The sequence below is a fragment of the Vidua macroura genome, chromosome 1 (assembly GCF_024509145.1).
Source record: "Vidua macroura isolate BioBank_ID:100142 chromosome 1, ASM2450914v1, whole genome shotgun sequence".
NCBI lineage: Eukaryota > Metazoa > Chordata > Aves > Passeriformes > Viduidae > Vidua > Vidua macroura.
Genome location: NC_071571.1, coordinates 80,461,684 through 80,477,176, shown reverse-complemented (window position 1 = coordinate 80,477,176; position 15,493 = coordinate 80,461,684). Strand labels below are relative to the sequence as shown.

General features: G+C 38.6%; 1 protein-coding gene across 1 annotated transcript in view; it reads left to right on the top strand.

Annotated features, from left to right (window-relative positions):
• Positions 1–15,493, top strand: part of TRIO (trio Rho guanine nucleotide exchange factor) — a 245,629-nt gene that overhangs the window by 72,915 nt on the left and 157,221 nt on the right. The window contains exons 3-6 of the mRNA XM_053999279.1: positions 2,880–2,994; positions 6,341–6,533; positions 7,152–7,664; positions 10,751–10,873. Of these exons, the coding sequence (XP_053855254.1) occupies positions 2,880–2,994; positions 6,341–6,533; positions 7,152–7,664; positions 10,751–10,873 (944 nt within the window). The remainder of the gene's footprint in view (positions 1–2,879; positions 2,995–6,340; positions 6,534–7,151; positions 7,665–10,750; positions 10,874–15,493) is intronic.

Genomic DNA, 15,493 nt, shown 5'->3' with positions numbered 1-15,493 from the left:
ATGGGACAGGAGAAAACAGTCGACACATCTGTGGTTGAAAACATATATGTGAAATTTAGCTTGCAAGAATCTGTTTGTGCTATTATAGATGTGTTGATAAAGACATCCTGCTGGGCTTGAATTTGGCGTTTAGCAATAGTAACATTTTGTTGTCACTAGCAAGGGGTTGGATATAAAATTATATTTTACTATTTGACTATAGCAAGTCTGTGCAATTTTAGGGTTGAGATGAATGCATTTAAGTGGAACCACTTACGTCAGATTTTTTGCCTTATATATTAAGTAGATTCAGAATTTCCTGTGTCTCTAACAAAATAAAAAACTATAAACTGACAATTGGGAATCTGCAAATCAGAACAGGATAAAAATACAAATTCAATGGTTAAATAGTTTCCATCTGCTCAATCTCCATATTGAGTGTGAAATATTATACACCTAAATTCTCCTAGTAATTAGTTTAATTACTGAATTCCAAGATCATTTAGGTTGGAAAAGGCCTTTAAGAGGTCTTAAAGGTCTTTGATTCTGGCCCTTAACCTAGCACTGCCAAGTCTACCACTAACCATGTCCCCAAGTGCTGCATCTACACATCTTTTAAATGCCACCAGGGGTGGTGACTCAACCACTTCCCCAGGCATGATGCTTGACAGCTCTTTTGGTAAGAAATTTTTTCCCAATATTTCATCTAAGCATTCCCTGGTGCAACTTGAGGTCATTTCTTCTCATCTTGAAGCTTGTTACCTTGTAGAAGAGAACAACACTCACCCCACTGCTGCCTTCTTTCAGGGAGTTGCAGAGAGCAGTAAGGTGTCATCTGAGCCTCCTTTTCTCCAGGCTAAACAATCCCAGCTCCCTTAGAGGCTCCTCATAAGCCTTGTCCTCCAAACCCTTCATCAGCTCTGCCTCCCATCCCTGGACACACTCCAGCACCTCAAATGTTCTTGTAGTGACTGGGCCCAGAACTGGACGCAGGATTCGAGGTGTGCCCTCACCAGTGCCAAATACAGGGGGATGATCACTGCCCGGGTCCTGCTGGCCACACTGTTGCTGAAACAGGCCAGGATGCCATTGGCCTTCTTGGCCACCTAGGCACACTTCTGGGTCCTGTTCAGCTGCTGTCAATTGGCACCTCCAGGTCCTTTTCCTGACTAGACAGATTTCCAGCCTCTTTTCCCCCAGCCTGTGGCTCTGCCTTGGGTTGTTGTGATCCAAGTGCAGGTCCTGGCACCTGGCCCTGTTCAACCTCATACTACTGACCTTGGCCCATCAATCCAATCCTGCCCAACCTGGCATCACCTGCAAACTTCCCCTTTAACAGTCAACTTTCTTGTCACCATCATTAAACTCTAGACAATCACTCCTAATGTTCAGGGCTACCTTGCTGACTCTCCTTCCTTGTCTATCAGTTCTGAAGGGTTTACAGCCATCCATTGCAGCATCCCAGTTGTGCAAGTCATCCCACCGTGTTTTCATGATTGCAGCTATGTCACAGTTTTCCTGCTGCCCAGTGGCTTCCAGGTCTTCCTGTTTTTTGCGCAAGCCATGTTCATTGGTATAGATGCACTTCAGCTGGGCTATTAATTCTGTCACCTTTTTGGGGGCAGAAGCTGTAATTCATGATTGCAATAAGAAGCCCAAGGGCAATCAAGAGAGATGTGATTGAAGTCTCTCCCTGAAAGCCTTGATCATTCTCAGGTGCTTCCATGCTTTCTGACACATCAGTATCTCTTACATTTTGGCTGCTGCATGGATCTCTGTTCCTACCTCCTGTGAGATGGCAGACTGAAAGACCTTGCTAGTTCACCATTCTTCAGACATTGGTGTTCTGCCTCTGTGCTGATCTCTAGCAAGCATGGCTTTATCAAGTCTAAAGCTCTTTCAGTGAGCCCTGATAATTCCTGTGCAAAGATCCTTTTCCTCCTTTTAGGCAGGTGTACCTTGTCTGTCACCAGCAGGCTCAATGTCATGTAAACCAACCCATGATGAGAAAACCTACAAAATCTCCTGCTGACACCAGGCTCGGAGGCAGGTATTGATCTGATGACTCTTCCCATTTCTTCCCTTATCATTCCCTGCAACAGGAAGCACAGAGAAAGCACTACCTGTGCTCCTGATCCTTCAACCAGTCATCCCAAGGCTTTCAGGGAGAGACTTCAATCACATCTCTCTTGATTGCACTTGGGCTTCTTATTGCAATTTCTTTCTATCTCCCTGAAGTATGGGTTAATAATAATGGATTTTCCCAAGGGCCATACCAGGGTAGAAAGCTTTCTCATCACATCTTTAACCTTGGGCTCAGGGAGGCAGCAGACTTCCTGAAGAAGTTGGCACACTGGGCCTTTGTTCCCTTCAGAAGGTAATCTCCTATGACAGTGATCCATCTGGGTTCAACCTACTCACCTCCTCCCTGAGCTCTGTCACTAAGCGGAGGAGCTCCTCTACCTGGGCACATCTCCCACAGCTGTGCTCTCTGCTGCCATATCATCTAAATACTTGCCTACAAAGTAGCATAATTCTGTATTTAAATTAAACCTGTACAATTGCTGAGTCAAAAATTAAATACATAACAGAGTGCCTTTGCTGGAGATGTCACACTCACCAGTCAAATTTGAAGGTGACTGTAATGTCTAAGTGCAATGCTCTGCTTATTCTTTGTTTCAATTTTTTTTTTTTTTTTTGCATTTGCTTTTTCACTGTAGGAATTGTGGCAATATGCTGATCAATACTCCCAAAATTTAATCTTAAGTTGGTCTCAAAATGACAATGTTGTCATTTAAGTTGAAATCACTTCTTAAAAGTAGATACGGAAGACTAGTTCTGCAAAAAAAAATTAATTTTATGTTATGCTGTGGGGTCTTCTAACATTTTTTATTTTTCAGGTGGCAGAGATAAGCGTGGAGGTCCCATTCTAACATTTCCAGCTCGTAGTAATCACGACAGAATACGGCAAGAAGACCTTAGAAGACTAATTTCATATCTAGCGTGTATTCCTAGGTAAGCGATCATCTGTTAACATCTAAGGCTGTATAACAAAATAAATGGATTATGTTGCAGTACTCCCACAAGCTAGCAGACTGAGTGAGTTAATAACATCAGCAAATCAATACCAAGTTTTGTCATTTGCTATTTTCAAATGGCTTTTTGGAAGAGAAATAATTACTCTGCCTTGTAAAAGGAAGGCAGCTGGCAGAAGGGCTGATGTGCTTTAGCTAAAAGTAGTTTGTGTCTCAGAAATGGCACTGCCATGCCACATTGGTGTTGCTGTGTTGAAGACTGAAAATACAGCTCAAAGACTTTCAGTGCATCAATAATTAGAAACATGCTGGTCGTTGTTCTCCACATGCCTTGTGTGGAGTGCAGTGAGCACAGGACTCCTAACTCTTATTTGTGTTAGGTAAATCATAGTGTCCCAATACAGCATGGAAATAACCAGGAGAAAGGTATGAGAAATTGCTTGTAAAGGTCTCAGATAAACCTGTGGAATGATCTGTTGAAGTACTGATATCATTGCGTTATCAGCAATTCAACCTATGAATTGCAGTGAGTTGTTTAAATAAATTGGCAGAAGTCAAATCCAGTGCTAGTGTGTGTGTGTGCATATATACACTCCCATATATATATATAAAGTTGTATATATATATGAGATGCTTCAAACAAAAGTTATGTATTTTGTATGTATCTAAAAAACGTTCCTTCATATTCCTTAGCTTTCTGTAGTAATCAAGTTGGGAATAAAAATGATCCTAAGACTCTGACTTCAGTTCTATCTTGGAACCTTCCAGCATTTGTTGCTTGCTGGAGCAATGCTGACTGTGCTTGACTCTATTTATCTATGACCACAAGCAGCAGTTGTCATTACAGTTGAAAAAAATTCCTTGGACAACATCCTTGAGTGCAGTATCTTCCATATTTGTGTAATGTGCTAATTTACTGAGAGTCTTTGCACTTGATGTAATCAAATACTAGTTTCTGACTGAGAAAGGTGGTTTCATAAAAGTAACTTCAGGCATCTGTCTGAGAGAATACATGGCCTCGTTTTTGTGAAGTTAACTGAGGGACTCTGGGGACTTAGAAAGGAGAACAGGAAGAAGGCTTGAAACTTTTACTCTCAGATTTGAATGGTGAGATGTATTCTAGCCATCTGGAGCTTCAAGTTACTAGAGAAGTTAATAGATAAATAGGCATCAAAATGTGTCCAAGAATTTTTTTAGAGATAATTAGGGCAAGAAATAGTCTTCCTCTGGTAAAAGGTGTATGTTAGTTAGTTTAGATCAATAGATCTAAAATTAAAAGAAAGTCAGTGCATGTTTTATACTCTTTAAGCATGGCAAACTTCTGAGAATAAAAGGGAGCTTTATCAAAAGCAAGACTTGTTTTCATACAAGTCATGTTTAAGGGTCTGATTATGCAACTCTAGCTAATTAGAAGTCTCAATTGGTACAAATATCCCTGAACTTTTTGGGTTGTCTGTTATTTGTTGCAGTACTGTTACTTGATGTAGCTGAAGAATCACAGGTATCAGTTGTTTGGCAAGAGATCTAAAAGCTTAGGTTGACTTAATCTCACAGTTTAACTGATTTTACAATTTATCTGATTTAAAAATATAACTAAACTTATGGCATCACCACAGAGTGGGCCAGTTATTTTAGTGTAGTTAAGACTTACCAATACATGACCTTGACTCCCTAGAACAATTCTTGTGATCCTTGGCCAAAAGAAATTCAGCTTGTGTGAGGTGATGTGGCTCCATGATGGAGCACAGAGCTGTACTGTATCACACGCTGAGGGCCTACTTTGGACACCCCAGTAGATGCATGCCTTGTGAATTAGTGGCAAGCATTCCCTGTGCAATCCTCAGTTCAATAGGATAGGGATGGGCTGAGCAGCGCTCCTACTGCCATTTGGCCTTTCAGTAATGGGTCTATCTTTAAGACAGTAGGTGTTTTTTTTTTTTTCCTTGAATCCTGTGAGGATTTTAGTAAACATTTTCACCATGGTCAGAAAATTGTTATGTTGTATGCCTACATGTATGCCAAGCTAGTTACTTTTAATATATTTTGCTTCTGCCATTGCCATTTTTGGCATTCCTATGGGCAGGTGGGAGAGCCAGCATTTATCATGATAAATTCATTTTTCAAAATGTTGTGGGATGTTTATTCTCTCTTCTTTTCCCTAGCTTTAAACTTTTCAAAGGAAAATAAAACTTCCCCTTCTGAGGAACCCATGTTACCACTTTTCCCAGATCTCCTATATCAGTCATAATCCATCTTTCTGCAATGTAGCTAATAAGACTGAGTAAAATATGCCAGTGAAGCTTCCCTGCCTCTTGGACACTCCAAAAACCTCACCACATGAACTGTAGAATGGCATTTGAATTAGTCACATCCCTGAAAGTGACTCATACTCAAACTATGGACATTTGGTCCTTTTTGATAGTCTCTTGGCTATGATGCATTGGTTTTGAAATGCTTTCCTTCCTCTGGTCATACTACAAGGTCATGTAGCAAATTCTGCTGGAAGAAAATCAGAGTTTCTGGTGGTGGTGGTGATTGTCACTTTTGATCAGTGGCAAGAACTAAATGTACGGAAGATATTGATGAAAATAAATTAAATTTTCCATTCTCAGAGGGAATGACAGAGAATTTGAGTGTAAGGTCTGTCAACTTTTGGACAGCAAAATTAAGCTTAAATTTTATAGAAACATATTGATGTGATTTTCTTCACAACCATAAAATACTTTGCTGTCCTTTAACTATTCAAAAATCAATCCTGTTACAAAAGAAATTGTCAATAAATGGGTGTCTTTCCTCTACAGACTCTTAACTCTCAGATAAAATGGTTCTAAATCTGAGACAGTTTGAAAAAGTTGCAAAGTGGTAGGTAAGAAAAGTTTGCCATCTTCTGTCTTTTTAGAGGATCCCCTCAATCATTAGACATGAATATTATCATTAGTCAAATAAGTGTGTGTGTGTATTCTGAAGAGTAAATTTAAAATGTATTAGGTAATGCTGCTTTACGAAATGGTAGGTTTACTGTATGTGTAAGGTGAGGGAGAAACAAGACTGGGTGATGAATCATCATGCATATAAACAGTGAAAATGAAAATTAAGATAATGGCAGAATATCACATCAGCAACAGATATAAAGCTATCCCCCACAAGGAGTTTGGCATGGGGGTGAAAGAAGCATCTTAAGAGAGTTGTGAGATCTGTTGTATATGGTCAGCTAGTCAGCAGTGAGACCCTGAGGAGACCACGTTCATTAGACAGTGTGGTGCAGTAGAGTGTTGTGTTGGAAATTGAAACACTTACTTGATAACCTTTCCTTCTGTTTTCTGCAGTGAGGAAGTATGTAAACGAGGATTCACCGTCATTGTAGATATGCGTGGGTCAAAATGGGACTCCATAAAGCCTCTGCTGAAGATTTTACAGGAATCCTTTCCATGTTGTATTCATGTTGCACTGATAATCAAGCCAGACAATTTCTGGCAGAAACAGAGGACTAACTTTGGCAGCTCTAAGTTTGAGTTTGAGGTAATTTCCCCTATGGTATACAAATTTAGATTTATTATGTGGTTTTAAATGTTCTCACTAATGATCAGCACCTTGAAAACTCTCAGATAAATTATATTCTGGCTGGAAGGAGACGTACTTTAGACCAATGGTGCTAGAAGAAATGTGGTTTTCTTCATGTACTTAGGCTAAGTAATTGTGTATGTTGTTGTTTATATTCTTTTTGTAAGCTCAAGAAAGATTGAATTAGGTTTTTCCTCCAAATGATAAAAACTTAGGTTTTGTCTCTTTATCTTAGTTTGCATTATGGTAATATTGATATCTCCAGAATCCAGAGGAAATCAGCTGAATAAACCTTGCTGTTTTCCTCCTGCAGCTTTGCAATACACAAAGTCAAAACTTAAAACAGTAATTGAAAGACTGGTTGCTGTTTTGTTCTTAAATGTAGCGAGGTAAGAAAGAAATGTGGGAAAATACCTGCAAGACCTTCTGTCTTCTGCTGATCAGAATTGATATGTGAAATGTGTGACAAAAGTTGTTGTGTGGATTCATGAGCAAAATTAACAAAAAGAAAAAAACTTGAAAGGAAATTTCAAATTCATTTCAGTAACAGTATTCTTTCTATTTTTATTTTTTTAGACAAATATGGTGTCTCTGGAAGGCCTTACCAAAGTAGTTGATCCTTCTCAGCTAACCCCAGAATTTGATGGCTGTTTGGAGTATAACCATGAGGAGTGGATAGAAATCAGAGTTGCCTTTGAGGACTACATTAGCAATGCAACCCATATGCTGTCCAGACTGGAGGAGCTGCAAGATATATTGTCAAAAAAGGAAATGCCTCAGGACCTGGAAGGTGCTCGCAATATGATAGAGGAGCATTCACAATTAAAAAAGAAAGTCATTAAGGCCCCTATCGAGGACCTTGATGTGGAAGGACAAAAGCTGCTCCAGCGGATACAGAGCAGTGATAGCTTTCCCAAAAAGAACTCTGGGTCAGGGAATGCAGACTTACAGAACCTTTTACCCAAAGTGTCCACCATGCTGGACAGGCTGCACTCAACACGGCAGCATCTGCATCAGATGTGGCATGTGCGGAAATTGAAATTGGACCAATGCTTTCAGCTCAGGCTGTTTGAGCAGGATGCTGAAAAGGTAAGGATTGAGCGAGGAGACTATAAATGGCCAATACTTGACGGACTTGAAAGAAGTACCAAGAGTAGCTGAAAATAATAATTTTTGTCTTTGAAGTTAATCACTAGCCTTTTAATGAGAAATAAGGGACTTCTTGATTGAGAGGCACTCAGGGTCTTCTGGAGTAAGAGGCATGGGATAGTACTTCTAAGCTGTAAGGAGCACAGAAGCTCTTACCAAAGAAAATTGTAACTGCTAGTGACTTCAAAGTGCATATTTTGTTAAGCGTTTGTTCCAGACAGATGCCTTTGCATGCATCAAATAAAGGAGAATGCTATATATTATCAATACAGATGATTACGGACTACACTGGTTTTCTTTTGAGTGATCTTTGGGAAGTGAGTGACAGGCAGTCAACAAATCCTGAAGAGGCTGACACGGGGAACTGCTTCATTGATGCAGGGTTTGAAGTCCCAGGCTAAAAACTGATGTATCTCTTCTGACAGTGCATATGTCATTAACAGGGAACTGAGTGATTTCAGAATGTTTTGGGCTAAGCAGTCCCTTCAAATGAGAAAGCACTTGATTGTCATGGAATTTGAAGAGGAAGTATGGCAGGCAGATCACTTTTAGATGAGCTCAAATTAGGTCTATTTTTATGTAGAATGGTTTTGCAATCACTTATTATTGACTTGTTACCATGGAACAAATAGCCTTAAGGAAGGGTGGGGATTTTTTTCTTTGGGAGTAATAGTAACTAGACTATGCAGTCAAGTGGTAAGTATGTTTTTTTGTCAGAGCTTAAAGTACTCAGATTTCTTGAAGTATTTTACATAAGATTGCCTGAAATGCATGAGACCAATGGTCCATGTTAAACCAGTATTCTGCTTTCCAGCAGCTGTCACTAGCAGATGCATAGGAAAGAGTAAAAGCAGAACAAACATATAAAAACTTAACTTCTTCACTTCTTGCTTCTTCCTGTGTATTCTTTGCCCATACTTTCCCTTATGCTCATAATTTCAGCTCAGCGACTTTCTCTACACTACTGTAAAGTTTTCTGCTCTGTTTAAAAAATAAATATTTTTTTTAAGTACCATTTAAAGCAAATGTTTACTGGATGGGTATAGCTGAAAATAATAGGGACATGTAGAGAGCTGGAAAAAAGATGAAGTTATTATCTATTTCTAAAATGATTTAGAAAATTATGCAAGCTGTTGTTCTAGTGTTGCTCTTTCAGACTCAAATGCATTTTGTCAACCTTGCAGCCACTTCATTACAGCATTAGTTTTTCTGCATTATAGCATATCTTTCAGTACCATGTGAGCACCATCAAAATACATTTTGTTAATTTTCTCATATTTTATCAAATTGCTTACATGACTTGGGCTTTAACAAACTTCTTGTGAAATATTTGAGCCTGTAGAAATGACCTCTGACCTGCCACATGGTTGTAGAAGCTCCTATCAGTTTCTATGTTTCTGATTCCAGGAATAAGTCTATATTAAATTAACACATCTTTCTTTCGAAAGGGAAGTGTTAGGCACCTCAAAATGAGGTTGACAGCAGCTATTATATCTGGGACAGTTTTTTTTTCTCATTAGCCAGTAAAAAAATGGAAAAGACATTTTGTGTAATATCCCAGCTCACTTGTGGATTAAGACCCTTGCCTCAATCTACTTGCAGCCTGTATTTTTACTGCTTGTGTCAGATTAAATTTCACAGCTCATGACTTTTTAATCAGTGTATGTCTGTATTTTACTGAAATGTGGGAAAGGATGGGATCTTTGTTGGAAAGAGAAAAGGGTATTGCATGGGGAGAAATAAACATGTTCCTTTTGGAGGACTTGCTCAATTCAGTGCAAGAAATTTGGACTGGTTCAGAAGAAGAGAAGACAAAAACGGGACAAGGTGGGAGGGAATCTGATTGGAATTGTCCTTTAAGTGTCTGAAGGCAGCAATTTCAAGTGACCTAGAGGAGGATGGTCACAAGCAGTACCAGTGTCTGTTTTGAATAATGTTCTAACACATTTTCACTGAGTTCTAGATAAAAAGCTTTAAATTTTAAGAGTATATGATCAACTTCTTCAGTTATCAAAACTTCAAAAGTTTGGTTTACAGTTCTTACCATATTGTGGTCTGCTTATAGTTTAGTTTGTCATGGACTTGGGACAAATACTGGACTTGATAATGTTGTTCTGTTAGCCAGCATATTCGGAAAGATCTTTAAATGAATACTTATGCTTACTGCTACTGTTTTTTCCTGGACAATCTATTTCAACTTATCCAGAGAGCAGGTGGTGTGTCTCTTTTACTGAGATATAGCAAAGATTTCAAAACCATTGTGAGCAGGTGGGCTGTTAAACAGCTCTTTGCTGTGTTGCTTGGTCTTTGAAAACTTTCTCTTCCAGTGCCACTGTTAACATACATGTGTGCCTTCATTGATGGCCATTGTCATATAAGGTCTCTCCTAAACTTTTTTTAAATATTAAAATATTCCTTTTTTCTTTGTAAAAACAAGCATATTTAAAGATTATTCTTAAATTTTTCTGGAGAAAGGTAACTCTTTGCTCACATGTACTCTTAATAATTCATCTAGAAATAGAATATTTGTTTTCAAATCTACAGTAAACTTACAAACTAAAAATATTAAACCCACTGCTGAAGTACTTGATCAGCATGAAAGAATTTATATTTAATTTCCATGAGTTGCCATTTTAATTCTAAACTACTAAGCTGCTGATGTCAATAAGTGCTGACACTAGAGAATGTATAAGCTTGGCAACTCAGGGCTGTGCTCCAAGTCTGTTTGTTTACTATGGCTTCTTTGTAATAATGAAGTTTGTGATTATGACATTACTGTAGCTTGCTGAGATAAACACCTATAGTAGAGATAACAGTAACAGCCTCAGCTGTTTGATCCAAAAAGACAGGTTTCAGCAATGATCAAATTAAAATATACAGTAACTTACAATGGAAAGAGCATGAGTGTTAATTTTCATGGCCTTAGACTCTGTATTCTGTGTTCATAGGTATCTTACATTACTCGTCCATGATTTCTGCCGTAACAAATTATTGAACTTTCTTCTTTCCTTAATATTTTCGTGTAGATGTTTGACTGGATCACACACAACAAAGGTCTCTTTCTGAACAGCTACACAGAGATTGGAACCAGTCACCCCCACGCGATGGAACTTCAGACACAGCACAATCACTTTGCCATGAACTGCATGGTAAGAACAGACCTCCCTGCACAGACAGCACAGATGTGCTGTTTGTGCTGTGTTAAGGTAGAATTTGTAAGGGCATAAACACAGATCATTCCTTCTTTAACAAGTAGTGGAAATTTGGTTTTGAGCAGTGAGGTTATAAAACACAATGGAGGAAAATAAAGGGTGATCAGGTACAGAGGAACTGTGATAAAGCAACAAAATTGTTTTGACAAATGGCAATGTTCAACATGACCTCAGCACCTCTCAAATATAAGTGTCCAAGCTTCTAGAACCTGGGATGTGTCTTTGAGTACTACCTTGGGTCTTGTACAAAATTTCAGAGAATCATGTGTAATACAGATTTTAGCTGTCCATTCTGAAAGAAATAGTACTCGGGATCTTCTGAAGAGATTTCAACTCGGGCAAAAAGTTCTGAGAAGTAACTGAGCCAGGTGTAATAATTCTCCATGGTTTCAAGAAGATACTTCTCATTTTTGGCACAGCAGAATGGAGCTAAGACTTTTTTTTTTGGTCAGATATGATCAGTAGGCTGTAAAAAAAATTTGTATTTTAACTGGCAGTGAGTGAAAGCTATTTACTTTCAGTTTCATGAATTGCTGTTTGAACATGGGAACAAAATTCTGAAGTACATTTTAGATCCTTAACACACTGTAGGTGTTTAAATAACCTTGGGAGTCTGGGCCTAAGTCCAGTTCCTGTTTGTTAGATCAATGAAGGAAGAACACTACCACTCTTGTTACAAATTAACATTCTTGGCCGTCCAAGGATGGGAATTGAATTAAAGTGTGGTTGAAATAATGAACTCTTGCAACAGGGTTTTTCTGTAGAACAGGAAAGGGGCAAAATAAACTTACCTAGGTTGTGTCTTGCAGAAGTAATGGAAAGACTAGTAAGGCAGCTTTTGTGTATGGTGTAGCTGGAGGTAAGATAGTAGAAGACACGATTAGAGCAGGCACATTTTCTTCTTTTGCAACTCAGCTCTGTTTCCAAAAGTTTAAAAGAATTAAAATCAATATGAACTCTTCTGAAAAGAGTAAAGAAAATGCTGGTCAACTTGGCAATTAAGTTATGTAACATCAATATATGGTTTTGACCATTAGGTTTGGTTCACGGCATGGGGAATTGGTGCCTTATGGAGCACCTTGTTGTTCTTCACTGCTCTGCATATGAAGTAGAGCAGAAAGAAACACAGGATGACAGTAGGTGTCATTGACATGAGATGACTTTTGCAATTTAGTGATTTTGAGTGGCCTTCCAGACAATTCTTGGGATTGTATTCTAAAGGTTAAATTCTTCTGTAAGCCTGTCCTCATATTAGTCACTGTTGTAGTATTTTCTTCAAATTGGATGACTTTTTTGGTTTTTTCCCTTCTTTTAGACTGTTAAGCTACTATCAACAGTAGGAAGCACTTGAGTGATGCAGCATAATCCTTCCTGCTCTGTGTTTGCTATTAGTCTTTTCCTGTTAATCTTTCCTTTGCCTTTAGTTGTCAAATGCATTAATTACAGGGGATTTTTTCTCAGCCTGCAAAATGTTTTCTTAAAGATTTCAAGGAGCAGCTTAAATTTGGGGCAAATTAAGCTATCCAAACATTTGAAAGGGTAAAAACCAGCTGCATTTTTTTCTGTAGCATAGCTCCCCCAGGGGCAGGGGTTCTCTGCCATGGAATAAGAAAATGTAAATTCAGTATGATTGGTCCCCGGTTTTGATTTAAGCAGCACTCAGATTATCTGGGTTTTATTTGGTTAAATGGCAAAAGCCTTTCATATAGATTAGGGGCAAAGATTAAACTGAACGTGACATAAAAAATGTTGTGAACTGATTGAATTTTGGCAGGCTTTATTTTTGATAAGCTTTCAACTGGAAAAATGTGGGGCAGTCTTAAGTCCTGCAACCATATTCAGCTTCTCCCTGACCACTCTCCACCTAGGCTCTGTGTTTGTTCAAGTTGCTGTTTGTTCACTTTTCCTGTCAGTGTAACTCTTCAGTAATCAAAGTGGATTTAAGGTGTCTTGTGTGAGTACTCTTAACACCAGAAGTGAAATTTAACTTTTAACCTATCTACAGCCATGTGAAGTGATTCATTTGGATGGAATAGAGGAGGGAGAAAGACTTTGTATAAGCTTTATTTATTGCAGGAGATTTTTAAGGCTTTTCATTCTAAACCTAATTGGACCTTAATAGCTTTCTAGTCAGTTTTCTTAGGCTCACTTGAGGTAGGGAAGAACTGTTCAAAGGATAAATACTCCTTAAGCAGCTAAATGCAACCTCTTGCACTTGCTTATTGCTTAACTCTGATAATTGATGTTGCAGCTGCTTTTCCCAGCACATTGTGGTTGTTGCAGGGCACATGCTCCCCCCCACAGCAGGTGCTACCCTCTGTCAATAGCTGGGTCTCTCATGTCCCCTTCCTTCCCAAGAAGCAGTTTGTTTCCAAGAGGTGGAGGGCAACTTCTGCAGCTGCTTATGCCAAACTTGGCTGAGAAAGAGTGACAACCTTTGGGTGAGATGCCAAAATTTTGATCTGGCCTTCCAGTCTGAAGCAAGCCACCTGGATGTAAACTATTGTGAAGGCTACTTATTTCCTGTCACGAACAAGAGTTATTTACATCAAGGACAAAGAGGATTTGCTGATTTTTTTTTTTTAATTATTATTTTTCTTGTAATGGCTTTGTGCCATTTTTACTATATTGGTTTTTAGTAAGAACACAAAATAGTTGGAAGTGTAAACCAAATACTATAAAACAAAAAGGTAAAGATATATCCAGGGAGGACATTTAACTTTACTTTCACCAGTTTCATTAGCAAATGGTATATCTAGGAATCCTGTGCATTCATGTGGTTGCACTTCTCAAGGTAACAGGAATAAGTTCATTCAAGTCTTAAGCTTAATACACAGACTGATTCTCGCTGCAATAAATCTGTCCTAGAGAAAAGCTGGATGGTGTAGTGCTGTGCATTAAAGAGAGACATATATATGGTTACCATGGATTAACACACAGGTTGATGTGGCTAAAGGAGCTACTGTCTGAAGGATAGTTCACATGTAGGAAGGATAGGTGTGTGACTTCCTGTTACTGAATTTGAGAAGCTGTGCACTGATAAAAGTCAAGGCTGTCTCTTTATAGGGCAAGATCCCATGCTCCATAACTGTAGGGAAAAACAAAATCGCAGTAATTCTGCTCTCTGAAAATGAGGATGGATTTTCAGTACAATTTTAAAGGCCTGCTTTCAGCAACAGTAAATTGCTGTTGTCAAGTCCTGAGATTTATTTGAGTTAAGCAATACTCTGTATTGCTCAGTATTTCAGCTTGACGTTCCTATTTGGGTGACTAAACCAATGCTTCACTTCTCAAAACAAGTTTTTAGTACCTTTTAAGGGAGAAACTTTCAAATAAGGCAGCATAGGAGTTACAAGTACAAAAATTATGTATTGAGTTTTTAAACTGCAAGAATAAAGTACCCATGATGATATGATTAGTCTGTCTTGCATGCAAGAGTGGGAAAGACTGATTATGTGTCTGTCCACTTTTTTTCCTGCCATTTTCTATACATCTGCTGAGACACAAGGAACACAAGAAGTCCCATGAAATATGAGTAAGGAGGAGGATGTTGTCTGTTTGAACATATTCTGCTCTTTTTGCTAGATCAGATGGCCTTGCTTTCATTACTGTTTAACTGTGCCTCTTCTTGTACTGGGGAGGGTTAAAATGCTTGAAGAGTGATGCAGGCAAAATGAAACTTTGTTTGGAGAAAGCTGACACATGCTACTATTAAAGGATGTACTATGACTGCTTCTTGTCTCAGTGTTGATAGGACCATGAGTAGAAGTTACATTTATTAACTATAATCCAAAAAGTCCTATCTCAATTGTTGGCGTATTGCTAAGTTGATTAATGTTCTCAGAACAGGCTGTTTGCATACACTAAACCATTTTATCCAGGTAGTAATCAAATCCTGAATGCTCTCCAATAAGACAGGGTCAGAGATGAGCACTAGTGAGAGCTTTGGCATGTTAAAATAAAAGTATAAGCACAACGATTGAATATCCCTAGGTTTGCAGAGTTAGCAGTTAAAAAGATGTCTTGCTCAAATCCAACCATAGAGAGTGGTACAAATGAAAACATGAAGAAAGTCAGGTGAGGTAAAATCATCTTAGCTTAGCTTAGAGGTAGTGTAATTTTTTCCTCCTCCTTTGTACCACTGACATATTTCACCCCTGAGATTCTTTTTACTTTAAATATGTGTTTTTGTAACCATACAGATTTGTCTCTTGAGATAGACATAAGCAGCATGTGAATTCTAGACTGCCCTTGGTTCTCAGGATTTGGGCAAATGAGAGCAAGACCACAGGTGTACATCCCTAAGAGAATCTTTATGGTGCCAGAACAGTTAACGCTTAGACACAATGTCTGGATGCCACCAGCCTGAGAATAGACTGAAAAGGTAAAATGAGTTCAGGCTATTTTCAGCTTCTGAAGAGCACTCCAAAGTCAGCAAGACTAAATAGAACAGGCTAACTATGCAATCCTTAAGAGGGAAGGAGCAAGTAAACAGATTTTAAAAAGCAGTCAGTTACTGAGGTGTTAATACAGCAACAAGTACGTTCATGTTTATGA